General features: G+C 41.0%; 1 protein-coding gene across 1 annotated transcript in view; it reads right to left on the bottom strand.

Annotated features, from left to right (window-relative positions):
* Nucleotides 1-10,854: 10,854 nt before the first annotated feature.
* The window catches only part of LOC126474741 (proton channel OtopLc-like), a 133,245-nt gene continuing 126,692 nt past the window's right edge, over nt 10,855-17,407 (bottom strand). The window contains exon 11 of the mRNA XM_050102217.1: nt 10,855-11,318. Within this exon, the coding sequence (XP_049958174.1) occupies nt 10,855-11,318 (464 nt within the window). The remainder of the gene's footprint in view (nt 11,319-17,407) is intronic.

The raw sequence follows: 17,407 nt of genomic DNA, 5'->3' as shown, positions 1-17,407 counted from the left end.
TAAAATAAGTTGGTTACCTTGTAATCTTTTACTTAGAGGATAAGAGAAGCAAATTACTTTTACTTCTATCGGAAAGTTTCCTCTTTCATAGTACATTGGTGGCATAACTCGATGTAATAAGAGCTATGAATAGTTCAGTGAGTGTTTCGCCCAAATTTGGAGTCCTTGATCTCTTTGGCGCTCGCGGGTTTTCCTTTGTTTTGGTTTGCTTGCATATCCAATCAGAGCTAGGGCAGGTGAGGATTTATCGTGTGAGAGCATAAAACAATGGCGTGCCAAGTACTGAATTAATACCTCTATTGCTCCACGCATAGACAGAAAACTGGAATTACTTGTATCAGGCCACTGGGTTCCATACGAGAATTACGGCCATAAACGATTAAACAAAAAAAAAAGGTTGCATAAAGAAGAAAATGGGAAACATTGCAGTCTGTGTAATGTAGAGGACGGTTGTAAATATTTCTTGGCCTGTGTACGATAAAGTAAGTTTTACAGTCAGTGGGGCTACCAAATAAAGAGACTTTGTTTAAGTTCCTACTTGGGTGGGTGTGTGAACCTAGTGCTATTTCACTCGAGTTTGAACGGATAAACTAGTATTTGGGACGCTCATGCAAGTAAAGATGCTATGTGGTGCACGCAAGCAGACATTTAGAAACACATTTGAAACTCCATAGTGCCTGTGTACTCACCTCGGATGAACTGGAAGGGGCGTGGAACTGAGAGATGAATGCAAGGACACTCCTCGTCTTGTGTGTACACTCGCACTAACAAGAACGCGTGACAACGCTGCAAGCCGGGGTCATGAACAGACTTCCCGCTCAAAGAGCAGGTGTCAGTAATCCCACGTAAGAACCAATTAGCCGTGGCTATCTTGTGAACCAAGTTGTATGTAACTGCATTAAAAGCGAATGAGCCGCCGTTACACTTCACTTACATTCGCTTGTTGCCAGTGATGAACTATTAATTAACATCTAGGCCATGAAATGTTTCATGTATAATATATTTGACGAGGACCGTTTAGTTTGTAAAGAAGTTACCTGTTGCATCCAGCAAACAGGCTCACCAACTAATTGCTAGAGAAAAGTGTAAGTTCCCAACGGATTCGGGTTATAGAAGTATATGTACAGGGTGGTGCGGATAAAAGTATCTCTTATGAGTATTAAGGCAATAGCCGGCCGATGTGGCCGAGCGGTTCTAGGCGCTTCAGTCTGGAACCGCGCGACCGCTACGGTCGCAAGTTCCAATCCTGCCTCGGGTATGGATATATGTGATGTTTTTAGGTTAGTTAGGTTTAAGTAGTTCTCATTTCTAGGGGACTGATAACCTCAGATGTTAAGTCTCATAGTGCTCAGAGCCATTTGAACCATTTGGTTTATAAAGGAAATGCAGTGAATTACAGAAACGAAGACCTGAAAGGGACTTATCATTTATTTACAATGAAAAATACAGTGAAAAATACATTTATAGAAGATAGTGAAAGTGATACCCTGCAGCATCAATACATGCGTGTGGACGTCTAAGCATATTCAGATACAGACGGTGTAAAGTTAGGACATCGATGGCAACAAGTCCACGACTAATGTCTTACAGTATGTGCATTTGTTTCATGGGTCTTGTTCTTCAAATGTACCCACAGGAAAAAAATCACGTATTGTTAGATACGAGGTGGCCCTAAATCTTGGCTGACAGTTCGTTCCTCAGTGAAGACATCCTGGACTCGTTGACTCATCTTGCTGGAAGATGTAGAATTGTCTTTCATATTCAGTAAGTTGAGCACATAATCTATCAGAAACTTCTATATATGAAAATGTGTTTAGAGCAGTATCGAAAAATATCCGTCCGATGATGCCCTTTCGTGTTACATCACACCAACCTCCGATTTTTCGTCATAGAGAGGTTTCTGACACACAGTGTTAGGGCTATCCGTTGCCCAGTACCTCGTGTTCTGTGAATTCAGATGATGAGAAATTTGAACAATGCTTCATAACTCATGATGTAATGGAAAGATTCTAACAAAGCATCGTGGATGTTATTCAAAAGCCACGTGGTTTAGATGCGATTCTGACTGTCATTCTTCCATAACTGTTGCACAACTGTCACATGATATGGCTTCAGATTACATGTTAATATCCGCTGGCAACTCCTCATACTTACATGAACTTGTTGGGCCAATTTACGTGTAGACTTCTATGGGCTCTGATTAATGTTTCGGTGAACATATGCAATAGCTTCTGGTGTGCGAGCTGAAGGAAGGAAGTCTTCGTCGTTTTACGTTTTTCACAGATCCGTAGGTGCGCCAATTTTTGTACAGACTCTGCATTTCTCTCTTCACTGATCGTCCTCCATCCAGATACTTAACCCCGAAAACTTCTCGAATTTCCTCAATCGATCCTGTTTTCACACATGCTCCCACAATTTCAAGTCTTTCTCTTATCGGAATAGTCATTTTGCAGACAGCAAAGAGAAACGTCCAGCTTCACTGATGAAACGAACTTAAATGCTTACAGAAGAATGCTGACAATTGATTATTGCATAAAACTGTCCCTTGTTGTAGCTGTTTACTCGGTTTCAGCAGTGGAAATATTGCATTTGCATTCCAAGGGGAAGCGGGCTACTTTTAACTGCGCAACACCGTATAAGTATATATGTAAATTATAATATCTTCGTAAAATGGATGTACTAACTAACTACCACAGGCCAGCATACCGGGTAAAGTCTTAAAGTAAAAGTGATGCTGCGATCGAGTTGGTACAAGGCGGTACTGTGTTGTTTAAGACGAGGAGTAGTGATTGTGTGGCAATTATAAAAAAAAAAATTGTTACTCAGTGAAAAGAAGGGTTTTTTTGAGTGTAGAAACAAAAATCAGCTTGGAGAATGCTATCTCATCGTGATTTACTCTAAGCAGCCAACCGAGATTCGTTTTCGTGGTATTAAAGACGCGTTAGCGGCTGTTATCTTTGTTATTAAAGGCTGGAGATTTTACTGAACTTATTCCGAACACCGAACTGTCATTTACTTAGTAAAAAACTGGGTAATTTCCAAGAACTGCCTTTCGAGCACGCTGCCTCCGAGGATACGTATCGAACGACGAAATACGTTGAATACATGGCTATCGTGGCATGAAATATGGGAAGTGTTTAATGCGTTGACGAGGCAACATCGTGTAACGTTTAACGTTGTGAAGAAGAATGGATGAAGCTACTGTAGTCTCGAGTCCCGATACTCTTACCTGGCCAAACTTAAATCCATGATTGTGAAGTGTGCAATTTTGTTTGGATTTCTGTTGGGAATATGGACTAATGCCAGTTGACGATTTCAGAAACTGTGTGATTTGTCAGACAGCTGTATGAAACTTCGTGAGAAAGGATCAGATTCAGATTACCCATTTCAGTGACACTACGAGAGAAGTCAGAAAAGGGCATCCATAAGAAAAAACATATCGTTCAACAATTATAAATTCTTCCTCTTTTTCTTTAGCGTTTTTGCCGCCTGGAGGTAGGGCCCGCCGAGTGGATTCGCTGTCTCCATTTTGTTCGATCGTGGGCCATGTCTGTATGAAGATTTACAGCTTTCAGGTCGTTGTGCAGAGTGTCGGCCCATCGTTGCCTAGGTCGTCCCTTGGGTCTCTTTCCCAAGATTTCCACTTTGTATGCTGCCATTGTCTTTGCACGTAGCACATGTCCAAACCATCGCAGGCGGCTTTCACGCGTTTTCTCCTGGATCGGTGTGCCCCGATACGTTCCCTGAGAGTGTCATTTGAGACATGGTGCTGTCGAGTGATGTCACCTGCCCATCACACCACCTTAGTCCCCATGAATGCCAATCGTCGTTCTAACTGTTTTGTAGCTGGCCAATGCTCGATGCCGTAGAGAGCAACAGCACGGATGAGAGTTCGGTACATCTCCGACTTCCAGTCATTTGCTTCACAGAAGCCTCAACTTCAGGGATTTTAATTTCCTTGACTTCAAAATCTGACCGCGTTGTTTTTGGTGGATGGGGAAATTCCTCGGTAGAAATTCTCTCAAAGTGGTTCCGCCAGCGTTCGCTTGCTTTCTTCCTGTTGACCAGCAGCCCACCCGTTTCGTCGTCGTTCCCGTAAAAGCGTTGGATGCCTTGCGTTTTACGATGTTTTGATTTGACTCGACAATTATAAGATGGCCATCGAAAATGCTTTAAGGGGGAGGACTTGGTCGACTTGGAGCAGGAGAGGCATCAGAGGACATTTTAATTTCCACTGTCTATACTTTTACAAATAAATTCATAAAACTTTGTCAGCATGATCAGGAGGGATTCAGAATTTACACTCACAGCAGCGAAAGTTCGAAAACATAACAAAATAAAAAGAAATTTCATCATTTCTTTGCACTTGCTAATGGCAGCATTTGTTGCTATAGGTACACTTTTCTTCATAAGTAAGAGAGATTCTTCGATGAATTTTGCACAGCATATAAACCATACTCAAAGGTGTATGAAACTCTAGAATTTTACAAATCTATTAAAAACTGTGGTAAAAATTGAGGTAATTAACTAGAAAATTTGTGTTTTATCTAAACATGAAGTTTAAAATATAACAGCTCATTCGTTTTTTCATAAATTAAATAAATTCTAGAGTCATACACCTGTAAGTAAGGTTTGTATGCTGTGCAAAATTCATCGAAGAATCTCTCTGACTTATGAAGAAAAGTGTACCTATAGCAACAAATGCAGCCATTAGTAAGTGAAAAAATGATGAAATTTCGCTTGTAAAAAAATTTATTTTGTTATGTTTTCGAACTTCCACTGCTATGGGTGTGAATCCTGAATCCTTCCTGGTGATGCTGACAAAGTTTTATGAATTTATTTGTAAAGGTATAGACACTGGAAATTAAAATGTCCTGAGATGCCTCTCCTGCTCCAAGTCGACCCGTTTGACGTCCTACTGTGATAGCAATAAAACCTTGTTGTGGTCACAGACTGATCTGTAGCTTTGACTGAGATCTTGGGTAAACTGGAAGTTGGTTGTGAGTTGGCGAAACCGACGAATGCGATACTAACAAAAACCTGGTTGTGGTGACAGGCTGATCTGTACCTTAGCCAGTTTGAAAATATCCCTAATAACATCATGTCATATTCGCCATATTGCGTACGGCGTTTGCCGCATATATCCCATGTCACTGGTTAGAGCTGACGACTCTTCTCGAACATCCCCTACATACAGAGACTATACCCTACAAGCGACCGTTTCCGAAACTGAGATATCGACAAATATTGTTCTGTCGAGTAAAGTAAGTGAAATTACTAATTCCCTTTGTAATTAATGTTAACTCAGTAAACGTTCGTCTTTTGTCGCCGCTCTAGTCACCACTATGAACAGTATCCATATTTGTCGCCACGAGAGTATGGCATTCCATATGTCGTTCGGAGACCGCGCCTTCCGCGGGCAGTGCTTCTTTGAAATTACCTAAATCTATGTTTAGTTGCGTGAATGCCAAACTTTCGCCCTCTTGTTTTGAATGGAACAATGATCCAGCGGTTAGATATCTTAATACTTAGTTAAGTGCGGTATCGGTGTATCATTTTCTAAGCCGACATCATCCAGCCCCATACACTCTTAAAAACCGTTAAAGTTTCTTTTTCCCAAGTTCTGGCGCTAAACGATGAGACAAAGCAACCGTAAATTTGATTGCAGGTTTGGCCATTATTATATTAATTATCAAGGTTGTCACCGCCATGTTGCAGTGGATTAGCAATCTCTGAGCAAAGCGTCATATCCACACCTTCACAGTAGCGGAGACACACGTTTGACAAGCGAATAAATCTTCAAAACCGGCTCCCATCTTTGTTTATATCAGATTTATTATAACAGAATAATTATCCCAATGACGGATAAAATTACGACAAATTCCATAGACAGAGCACTATGGGACTTAACTTCTGAGGTCATCAGTCCCCTAGAACTTAGAACTGCTTAAACCTAATTAACCTAAAGACATCACACACGTCCATGCCCGAGGCAGGATTCGAACCTGCGACCGTAGAGGTAGCGCGGTTCCAGACTGTAGAGCCTAGACAGCGTTTATTTTAAGAATTAAGTAATAGTGTTAATCCGAATGTCAATTGCACGACACGCAGGTCGCCGAAGTGGCGTCAAATCGAAAGACCTGCACCAGGCGAACGGTCTACCCGACGGGAGGCCCTAGCCACACGACATTTTATTTAGTAGCATATAATTCTCTCTCGCAGTGAAAACTTGAAAATCAGATAATATAATCGGTGTTTACCTGATGATGCATATGTATTGTTTATTATATATATCCTCCTCTTTCTTCGTCTCTCAACAATATGAGACTTCCAATACGTTTTGAGAGAGCATTAGGAGAGATTGTAGACTGTATTGAACTTCTCAGGTAAACATTAAAAGTAGAACATATTAAGAAGCATGAAAAAACATTTCGTTTGGTTGACAAGTTAGTCAATGCACGGCAGCAAACTTATTCAGTTCACTTGTATCCTGTATAATCACTCCAGATAACGCGCCTGAGATACTCAGCCACATCAAGCTTCGCATGTTACTCATGACCGACAGCAATCATTTCTCCAACAACTATAATACTTTGTGTATTTTATCGGTTACATGTTTTATTTTATTCTTTGTTGTAGGTTTGTGTGAGAGTGGCTGTGTGTCGAGTGGATCGTATTAGTCAGGCGTGAGGAGATGAAATAGCTGCCCGACATCTAAATGAATTAGGGCGTGGTTTCCCCCGTCGGAGGTTCGAGTCCTTCCTTGGGCATGGATGTGTGTGTGTTGTCCTTGTTACATTAAGTAGTGTGTAAGCTTAGGGACCGATGACCTTAGCAGTTTAGTCCCATAAGCCCTTACCACAAATTTCCAGTTTTACAGAAACCAGATACAGATTAGATTAGATTAGATTAGATTAGATTTACTTTCATTCCAATTGATCCGTAGTGAGGAGGTCCTCCAGGATGTGGAACATGTCAGAAAAACAACAATACATGACAAATATTTAAACTAAAACAAATAAGCTAATGTACCATTCCACAGGTCCCAAGTGGAATGATCGTCATTTTTTAATGAACACTAAGAGTCATTTTACAAATACTATTGCACTGAATTTAAAATAAAAAAGTTTTTTATTTATTTATAAGGTAAGAAACATGTAATACAACTACTGTAATACTTATTTACAATGAACACATTACTGCACTGAAATGGTGCAGAAGTTAGATTATACTTACACACACACACACACACACACACACACACACACACACACACACACACACACACACACACACACACACAAATTTTCAGTGAACACATTACTGCACTGAAATTGTGCAGAAGTTATGTTGTACTTATATACAAATCAGTTGGTTTTCCTCAGAAATTCATCAATGGAGTAGAAGGAGTTGGCCACCAATAAATCCTTTAGGCTTCTCTTAAACTGAATTTCATTGGTTGTTAAGCTTTTTATGGCTGCTGGCAAGTTATTGAAAATGTGTGTTCCTGAATAATGCACACCTTTTTGTACAAGACTAAGTGACTTTAAATCCTTGTGAAGATTATTCTTATTTCTAGTATTGATTCCATGAATTGAGCTGTTGGTTTGAAAAAGTGATATATTTTTAATGACAAATTTCATTAAGGAATAAATATATTGGGAAGCTGTAGTTAGTATCCCTAGTTCCCTAAACAGGCTTCTGCAGGATGTTCTTGAGTTCACACCACATATAATTCTTACTGCACGTTTTTGTGCCCAGAAAACTTTAGCTTGGCTTGATGAATTACCCCAGAAAATAATCCCATATGACATTATGGAATGAAAGTAAGCATAGTATGCCAGCTTTTTCATTTTTATATCCCCTATGTCTGACAAAATTCGCATTGCAAACAGAGATTTGTTAAGACGCTTCAGCAGTTCTGTGGTGTGCTCCTCCCAGTTGAATTTATTATCAAGCTGTAATCCCAAGAATTTAACACCGTCCACTTCTTCTATCTTCTTGTCATCATATGTTAGACATATACTCTTGGGACACCCCTTACAAGTTCTGAACTGCATGTAGTGTGTTTTTTCAAAGTTTAGTGACAAAGAATTGGCTAGGAACCAGTGATTAATGTCTACAAATATTTTATTGGCTGATCTTTCTAAGACTACACTTGATTTGCTATTTATTGCAATGTTTGTATCATCAGCAAACAAAACAAACTTGGCATCTGGTAATGTTACTGATGAAAGGTCATTGATATACACAAGAAAAAGTAAGGGCCCCAAAATGGAACCTTGTGGGACCCCACATGTAATTAGTTCCCAGTTGGATGATGCCTGATAGCTTGATACATGTCTCTTTCCTAATAACACCCTTTGTTTCCTGCCAGAGATATAAGATTTGAACCATTTTGCAGCATTTCCTGTTACACTATAATATTCTAGTTTACTTAAAAGGATATTGTGATTTACACAGTCAAATGCCTTTGACAGATCACAAAATATACCAGTTGCCTGCAATTTTTTGTCTAATGAATTAAGTACATTTTCACTGTAAGTGTAGATAGCCTTCTCAATATCAGAACCTTTTAGAAATCCAAACTGTGACTTTGACAGTATGTTATTTGAGATAAGATGGTTATAAAGACGACTGTACATTACTTTTTCGAAAATTTTTGAGAATGCTGGCAACAGTGAAATTGGACGGAAATTTGATGCTATTTCTTTATCTCCCTTCTTAAACAGTGGCTTAACTTCAGCATATTTCAGCCATTCGGGAAATATGTCTTCAAGCAGAGTGCCGTACGATTTTATATTCAATAACAAAGAATTATTTACAAATCTGAACATTTCAGAATGAGATGCAACTTTAAAGAAATGTTGAATGGCTAATTCTGTCATCTATGTTAAAAATAGTGTCGTCGTCATGTACGTTTAGAAATGTTTCAAACTGTTTATAGCAAATACAAAAATACAGTTTCAGATACAAACCTAGGATTTTGTCGCTCATCCACCTGTTGATAATACACGTAAATTCTAACTGAGAAAAATAATTTGACAAAACATGTTTATTTTGACTGTTTATAATTTATTGAAATTTTAACACGAATGAAGTATTTAGCTATAAACGAAGTATCAGGTACGCTTAGTAACTTGCACAAATGAGTAACAATCAGTCTTTGTGCAATTACAAGAGCAGTTTGTTCTTATAATACTGGTGCAATCCCTTAATATTACATTTACATACATAAAAAATAATAACCTAATGTAACTGTTACTGAATAATCTGCATAATAAATCTTAAACTAGTATTCTAGTATGGAATACTGAATAGAAATTAATAGAACTTATAACAGTCGTGACTTGAAAACTGTCGAAAGTGCGCAGCAAAAATCTTTCTTTCGCGCTTTGAGAAAAACACATCCAAAAAAATTCTGTTTTGTAACATTGTGTGAATTCCAGTAATGTGAATATGTAATAAACACATTCGATAAGACATAACCGTATCTTATTTAGATACATGGTTTCAGAAGATCTTATTCGTTAATGAGAAACATCAAAACTTTAGACTCAAATACTGAATGTTAACTCTTGATTTTCAAAATTACCAACACAGTGTTTAATAAGATTCCATCTGAAGGTGTTTTATCGTCCCATAGAGGCAATGAAAGAGATCGTCCACATTTCTGATCAAAGAGACGTAGAGAACTTTGACACAGGGCAGGAAATCCATTCATCTTCTTTTTCCGCTGTATTATAAAATATAGGTTTAACTAACTGCTGTCAAGAAAACACATAGAGAGTGATCGGTACTGCTGGTGGCTGCTATCCTAGCTTCCTCACGTAACCCACTGTGACAGTACAATGCGTATAATCGTTCATTTGTAAACGTACAAATGGGAATAATTCTCTAAATATGGGCTTTGTAAACCGAACGGATTGTGAAATAATTGTTAATGATTCAAAGCCAAAGTAATTAATCAATATTACTTCGTGTTCATGCGGTTGTGTTTGCTTAAAAACTAGCACTTTTGTACGCAACATAGCACACAGTAGTTATGTTTTCATCTGGAAGAATTAACGTATCACAGGCTTTACTTTTATTCTTCTCAGTTTCTAAAAACAACTGATTTTCTCTAACTGATTTCTATTTCAGAATTTACTTCATTCCTGAGTAGCACGTTGACATTTCCAAATCTGTGATATAGCCAATAACATTAATAATAATAATGAGAGCAATATAAAAAAATGTAATCGTCTTTTATGATTATTTCATTTCCAAGTAAAGGATTGCAACAGAATGACAAAGTGTTAAATGTCCTGTTCTCATCACAAAACCTCTGCTGCATATCTTACAGGACCAGAACTTCTAGAAGAAAGGAGAATTGGCTTAGCCACAGTCTAAGCCTTGTCGCCAGAATCTATCTTTCACTGTAGTGGAGTGTGTGCTATTTTGTAAACGTCTGGTAGATTAAAACTTTATTGCAGACCAGGACTCCAACCAGAACCTTGCCTTTCAGGGGCAGAGTTCCAATTGATCGAGATATACGACTGATTGAGATATACGGGCTCAACTCATGATCCCACAGCTTTACTCCTTGTCTTCCAGGTCGTGGTAGCTCCGTCGGTACGGTAAGAGTATTGCCTGCGAAAGGCAGTGTTTCTGGTTTAGCGTCCCAGTCCATCACATACTTTTAATCTGACAAGAATTTCATAAAAAGGCATCGCTGTGACACAGATGTCCCGATATAAGTCTTGGAGTGTCTCGTCAGCGAGTTCTACAGTAGGTGCTGGGAGATCTTCACTGCAGTACGTCTTGCTGGATGTGGTCCCGGTTTGCCTGAAACCCCCGAAGAGCACGGCTACGCTACGAGACGTGCTTGACCTTGTAGGCGCTCTTCCAGACCTCGAAGATGCAGATGGTGGAGTGGAACCTGTAGAAGATAGCGAGAGGCATGGAGACGTGCGTGATGATGGCCCAGGCCCAGATGCCGAAGAAGGAGAGGTGCTGCGGCCGGAACTCGGCGTGGCCCTTGTGCAGCACGTTGACCAGCCACATGGCGGCGTTGGCCACCAGCAGGAAGGTGAGCAGCTCGCGCCCCGGCTTGCGGCGCGCCTGGTCTCCCGAGCGGCAACGCCGCCTGGAGCCGTCCAGCACGCACACTGTCTGCAGAACCGTCTGGAACAGCCCGGCCACCTCGGTGGCCAGTCGCAGCGGCGACGACTCGAACGCGCAGCCCACCACCGAGAAGGTGCAGTACAGGAACATGCCTGACTGTGCGATCAGCAGCAGCGTGTTGTCCAGCCCCAGGCCCGAACCACCGTGGTGACCTACAGCAAGGGGTTCTCATCACCGAAAGCTAGTATACGATTTGGCCAGAGAATTAATTCAAGAAGACCATTATAGCGACCAAAGGGCATGAGCTCAAAAGCTTGGACTGTATGTTGCAGGTTATATCCAAGGTTCTCGGGTGTCCAGCCGGATCCGATCGTCGATGTTCCACGATATTTCGGCGAATAACCGTTCCGCCATCATCAGGTGGTGCTGATGGAATGATCTGTCTGTACTGTGTCCGTGGTATTTATGTCCGTGGGGTCCCGAGCCGTACCTCGGCGCGGACGGTGGTAGGCGCAGTTCATCTCCGTCCGCCGTGGCGGAAGGATTTCGCGTCCGCTCGCGTCGTTGCTCTTTGATGGTGTTTAGTAATGGTTTCCAGGCTTTGCTAAGTTGAAACCCGGTGTCCCTGTTGATGAGGTTATCTGTTACGCGAATTTCTATGGTTTCCTTGTAGATACTGTCCCAGTAGGCATTTGTGGCTGTCAGGATTTTTGTCTCTTAGAATTTCGCTGTGTGTCCGGTTTCAATGCAGTGTTCTGCTGGGGCCGAATGGCTGGGTTGGCGTAAGCGGGTGTTACGTTCTTGTTCCTTGCATAGATCCTCGACCGTGCGAACTGTTTGGCCGATGTAGGATTTGCCACAGCCGCACGGGAGTTTGCATACGCCCGCTTTCTTAAGGCCTACGTCATCTTTTGCATTTCTAGTAGGTCTTTGCTGGTGGTTGGAAGACTGTGTCAGTCTTGTGTCGCCTTAACAGTCTCTCTATTTTTGACGACACGTTGCCAGCAAACTGCAGAAAGGCCCGAGCTTGCTTCTCTTCTTCGGGTTGTCCTTCATCTAGGTTCTTGCTGCACTTCTGTTGTCGGAAGGCCCTTTGGATTTGGCGGTTGCCATACCCATTCTTGCGGAACACGGTCTCCAGGTGTTTGAGTTCCGTTGGCAAGTTCTGTTCATCAGAGATCGAGTGTGCTCTATGTACCAAGGTGTTGAGCATTCCATTAAGCTGCGCCAGATGGTGGCAGCTGCAAGCATGTAGGTGCAGGTCAGTGTGTATAGGCTTGCGGTACACACTGTGGCCCAGTAAGCCATCAGACCTATGTTCCAGCAGAACATCAAGAAAGGGTAGTTTTCCATCTTTCTCAGTCTCCATGGTGAACCGAATGTTATTGTGGGCCGAATTTAGATGTTGTAGGAAAATCTGTATCTGTTCCTGTCCATGTGGCCAGGTGACGAACGTGTCGTCCACAAAGTGAAAGAAGCATACAGATTTCAGTTCGGCGGCTTCCAGTGCTTCCTCTTCGAAACTCTCCACGAACAGGTAGGGCACCACTGGGGAGAGCGGGCTCCCCATGGCTACTCCGTCGGTCTGCTCGTAGTATTGACCATTGAGGACAAAGTACTTAGATGTTAACGCGTGCCTGAACAGTTGTGTCAGTTCAGGCCCGAGTTTCTCACTGATTAAGTGGAGGGAACCTTCCGCGGGACACGTCTGAATAATGAGACGACGTCGAACCTGACCATGAAGTCGGATTCTTGTACTGTCATCTCCTTCAGGCGGCCAATGAAGTCTATCGAGTTCCGAATATGATGCGCACATTTCCCCACATACCACGGACACAGCGCAGACAGATCATTCCATCAGCACCACCTGATGATGGCGGAAGGGTTATTCGCTGAAATATCGTGGAACTTCGACGATCGGATCTTGCTGGACACCCGAGAACCTTGGATACAGCACATTCGCCGGGAAAGCCTCAGATCACATATTTTGCAGGTTGTCTAAAAGCTTGTGGTTTAAGGTAAAATTTTTTCTTATCTACTTTTGACGAGGAAGTTGAAAAAATTTGATTGCAGTCTGCATGTATTTTAATTCAATGTGTTCAGATATTTTCTCCAGGGACGAAACATTAAAATTAAAAAAATAGTGTTTCATTCTACTCTTGGTAGAACTTAAGAGAGTACAATTTTATACCTGCTTCTTTTAAAATGAATTTGTGGGCCTTTAGCTTCCACCATACAGCCAGCTCTTACTTGCATTACATATGTAGGTGTAGATAGATTGTTAGATTTACATTGTTTGTTTGTTTGCAAGCACACATATTGTAGCCAGAACATATACAGTTACAGACAGGTACCGCATAATCATTGTGAAATGCAATGTTATGTAATGCTTTTCCAACAGTGAATTGTCAGTGATATTCTCTTAGATGTGGGTACCTGTGCGAGGATGATTCTGTACATCCTGTATGACATTTTCGACTGGAGTATCCCACGGGATGGGTTCAGCTACCTGTGGGAAAGAATGATTTTTCTCTGTGCACAATGGCACCTTTCCTTGTGGATTTAGGGAGTTGTCTCGTTTATGTATTTGTAGCGTGAATATAATGGATATGTGTATAGTGTAGTTTTATACTCGTTGTGTGATCATTATGAGAAAAGGGGGAGCATGAAACCCTATACTGGCATAAAAGGAACTGGAGAGCTTTACTTCCCCGTCTGATGGAGAACTCATCATTAACACTGTCACATGCTCTCGCTTCATGGTACAATGTGGAGAGGTTTGCAATTTAATTTAGGACACTGCTGCAAGGGCTAGTGATTAGCAACTTTACACCACCACCTCTTTTCCTCTTGGCGACCACTACCAGGATTCGAACTGATCTACCTCCAAGCTGAGCACCAACTACAAACACGTGCATTAGCAACTTTGGTTACGGAGACTAAAAGCAATAAGTGGTTCATTTCTTGTCTTATCATAACATCAGAAATCAAATTTTATCTTTGTATGATTTTAAATTGATCACATGTTGAACAGGTAATATGCAGATGAAATGATTTTATTTTGTTGGATATTTATTTCTATCGAATAACAGCATATAGAAATCATTATTATTAGAGAAATATTGGTACACTTTATGTAATTGTCATCTGACCATAATGAACAAGTAAAGAAAATTGTACCACGACATACCTAAAAAAAAAAATACCTATGAAAAACAGAGAAGTTTATCAATAACTGCAGGATATATTATTTTATGAAAAGAGAAGGTGAATTGAAATGAGGTGTACGTGGACTAAGATGCTAATGTGAAATTCATATTTCATAACAAATATTAATCGATATTTGGGAGTAGATATTACACCTAAACCTTTGAGAAATCCCAGCAAAAAAAAAAAACAAAAAGAAAATTAAGCATACGTATCTAAAGATTAAATATCTCGTAAAAGAAAAATGCAAATATACTTAATTTCTAGAACAAATAAAGATACTGTATTAGTTAGATTCTACAAATGTCACTGCAGTTTATAAAGAAAAATTATTGAAATGTAAATATGTGCCCATATTATAAGGGACAATGAGCATGTTTCCATTTGAGGGCATTCCTGCAGCGTAAGTGCAACATAGCGTTAACTCCTATCCCAGCATGTAAGCACAGACATCTAGCTAAGGGATTAGTGTGGCATTCATGTCTTTTCGACATGTTCGTGGTAAATGAAGAGACTTGAACAACGGCGACGTTATTACCGAAAGCGTCCAAATAGGACGTACGTGTGCTCATTCTTTTCTTAGCTGCTAAAGGACAAACACCTGTAGACACCTATCGGAGAATGAAGGATGTATATGGTGCAGCATGTCTGTCGGAAAACACTGCCGTGGAATGGTGTACCAAGTTCTGAGCTGGTCGCGATTCGACAGAGGACGCTGGTCGATCTGGAGCCCAGCCACAAACTGGAGACACTCGAGCACCTGCCCTGTAGTCCTCTCTCGATGCGATTATGAAGCCTTCGGTCCCTAATATAAGGCCTTGAAAGGAGGAAGATTTCTGTCGGACGAGATTGTGCAGCAGGCAGTTACAAACTATTTCACACAGTAGGACACAGTGCTTTACTAAACGTGTACCTTCAACCTGATGCGTCGGTGGGATGATTGTCTCAGTGCTCACGACGATCTTGTCTGATTGGCATACTGATACTGGACTGTATGGCCTTCAAACGTAAACTGTTTGGTCACCTGTTGTGTGAAAAAATTAAGAAAACTGGCAGGAGAATTAAAGTCGTATTAAATATTTGCGAACCGACAAGTAGGACAACTAACCAACGCAAAAAGTATATCTTTTTATTGGTTATCATCCTCAGACTTATTTGATGCTGCTCAGCATGAATTCCTTTCCTGTGGAAATCTCTTCCTGGTAGAGCATCACTTGCTGGAAACGTCCTCAATTATTTGTCAGCTTTATTCAGATCTCTGTCTTCGCCGACAGTTTTTACTCCCTACAGCTCCCTCGAGTACCATAGAAGTTATTCCATAGTGCGTTAACGTTAGTCCTGTCATCCTGTTTCTTCTTTTTGTCGATGTTTTCCACGTCTTCCTCTCCTTTTTGATGCTGTCGAACTAGAATCTTATCAGTTAAGCTACTATATCAAGATCCTTTTACAGCACCAAAGCACAAACACTTTGAAACTCTTCTTTTCCGGTTTCTCCAGTGACAACGTTGCGGTTTTTACAATTCTCGCTCTAGTTGTACGTTCTCAGAAACTTCTTAGTGAAATTTATGTCAGTGCTGGATAATAAAAGACCTTTTTTATTTATGAATGTCCTTTTTACCTACTTCTTATTTGCGTCATTGGATATTTTGCTTCCAAGATAGCAAAATTCCCTCAGTTCGTCTACTTCGTAGCCCCAGTCTTTCTTTTAAATTATCACTAACCTTTTCAGTTTCTTTAGCTTCCTTCCCTCCTACATACTTCTCGCATTACACTTTCCCTCTCGTAGAATGCTATCCTTTCGTTAACTATTCCATCTTTTTTTTCCCCATGACATTTACGCCTTGGCAGTCCTCTCACCGATATTCGAATAGCAGATTAATCGGGAATCTATTGCCAATGGAGGGAGATCAAAAGGACGGTTTTTTAGTTATAGGCCTCTTTAATGTAGTGGTTTACATTGCCTCATCCAATTTTTCATTGCTGATTCTTCCACCTTTCTGGAGTAGATTCTTATCCCAAGGGCAAGAGAGTGTCATGAATCTGCGTCCTCTTTGACAAGGCCGTTGGCAAAACTAGGGTGACTACTTACACAGTGTGTTCTCGACCGCCATCGCCCGAGAGCCATGACTTTTTGATCACTAGTCAGAGACCCTAACCCCTGCCCCCGGATCTATTTGTAATTATTCGACAGAAACTGGCGTTTGGGCACCATTTTGCCCCATACGCGTCATCAGTCTTAAGAACTTTACAGGTCAAAGAAAGATTCTAGTCGCAAATAGTAAGATTTATAAAGAACACGAAATTAATACAATATTGCAGAGACATGAATTCTCATACGAAGCAGACGACTATGGTTATACACTGAAGAGCCAAAGAAACAGGTACACCTGTCTAATATCGTGTAGGGCCCCGCAAGCATGCAGAAGTGCCGGAACAGGGCGTGGCAAGGACTCGACTAATGTCTGGAGTAGTGCTAGAGGGTATTGACACCGTGAATCCCGAAGCGCTGTCCATAAAGCCGTAAGAGTACGACGGGCTGGAATCTCTTCTGAACAGCATATTGCAAAACATCCCAGATATGCTCAATAATGTTCATGTCTGGGAAGTTTGGTGGCCAGCGGAAGTGTTTAAACAGACATGAACATTATTTAGCATATCTGAAATGCCTTGCAACGTGCTGTTCAGAAGAGATCTCCACCCTCTCGTACAGGTACGGATTTATGGACGCCCTGCAGGATTCATGGTGTCAGTTCCCTCCAGCAGTATTTCAGAAATTAGTCGAGTACATTCCACGTCATGTTGGGGCACTTTTGCGTGCTTGCGGCGTCCGTACACCATATTAGGCAGGTGTACGAGTTTCTTTGGACTTTCAGTGTATATAGTAACGCTCGTATCCTGTGACTCTCTGAGCAACGGGATATCTGGTGATGGAGCTACTCGTAGATCCGAAACGTGTCAAGTGAGCAAATTGAGGAATAAAGGCATTTTTTACCGGCTCTCTGACACGTTTGAAACGACATTTTAGGTCCATTAAAAGATACATATGTTTACTTGGATAAAGAAGAGTTCGCAGCGGTACGACTTTATTCATGCA

The sequence above is a fragment of the Schistocerca serialis genome, chromosome 4, assembly GCF_023864345.2.
Source record: "Schistocerca serialis cubense isolate TAMUIC-IGC-003099 chromosome 4, iqSchSeri2.2, whole genome shotgun sequence".
Classification (NCBI taxonomy): domain Eukaryota; kingdom Metazoa; phylum Arthropoda; class Insecta; order Orthoptera; family Acrididae; genus Schistocerca; species Schistocerca serialis.
This window is presented reverse-complemented; position numbering and strand designations above follow the sequence as displayed.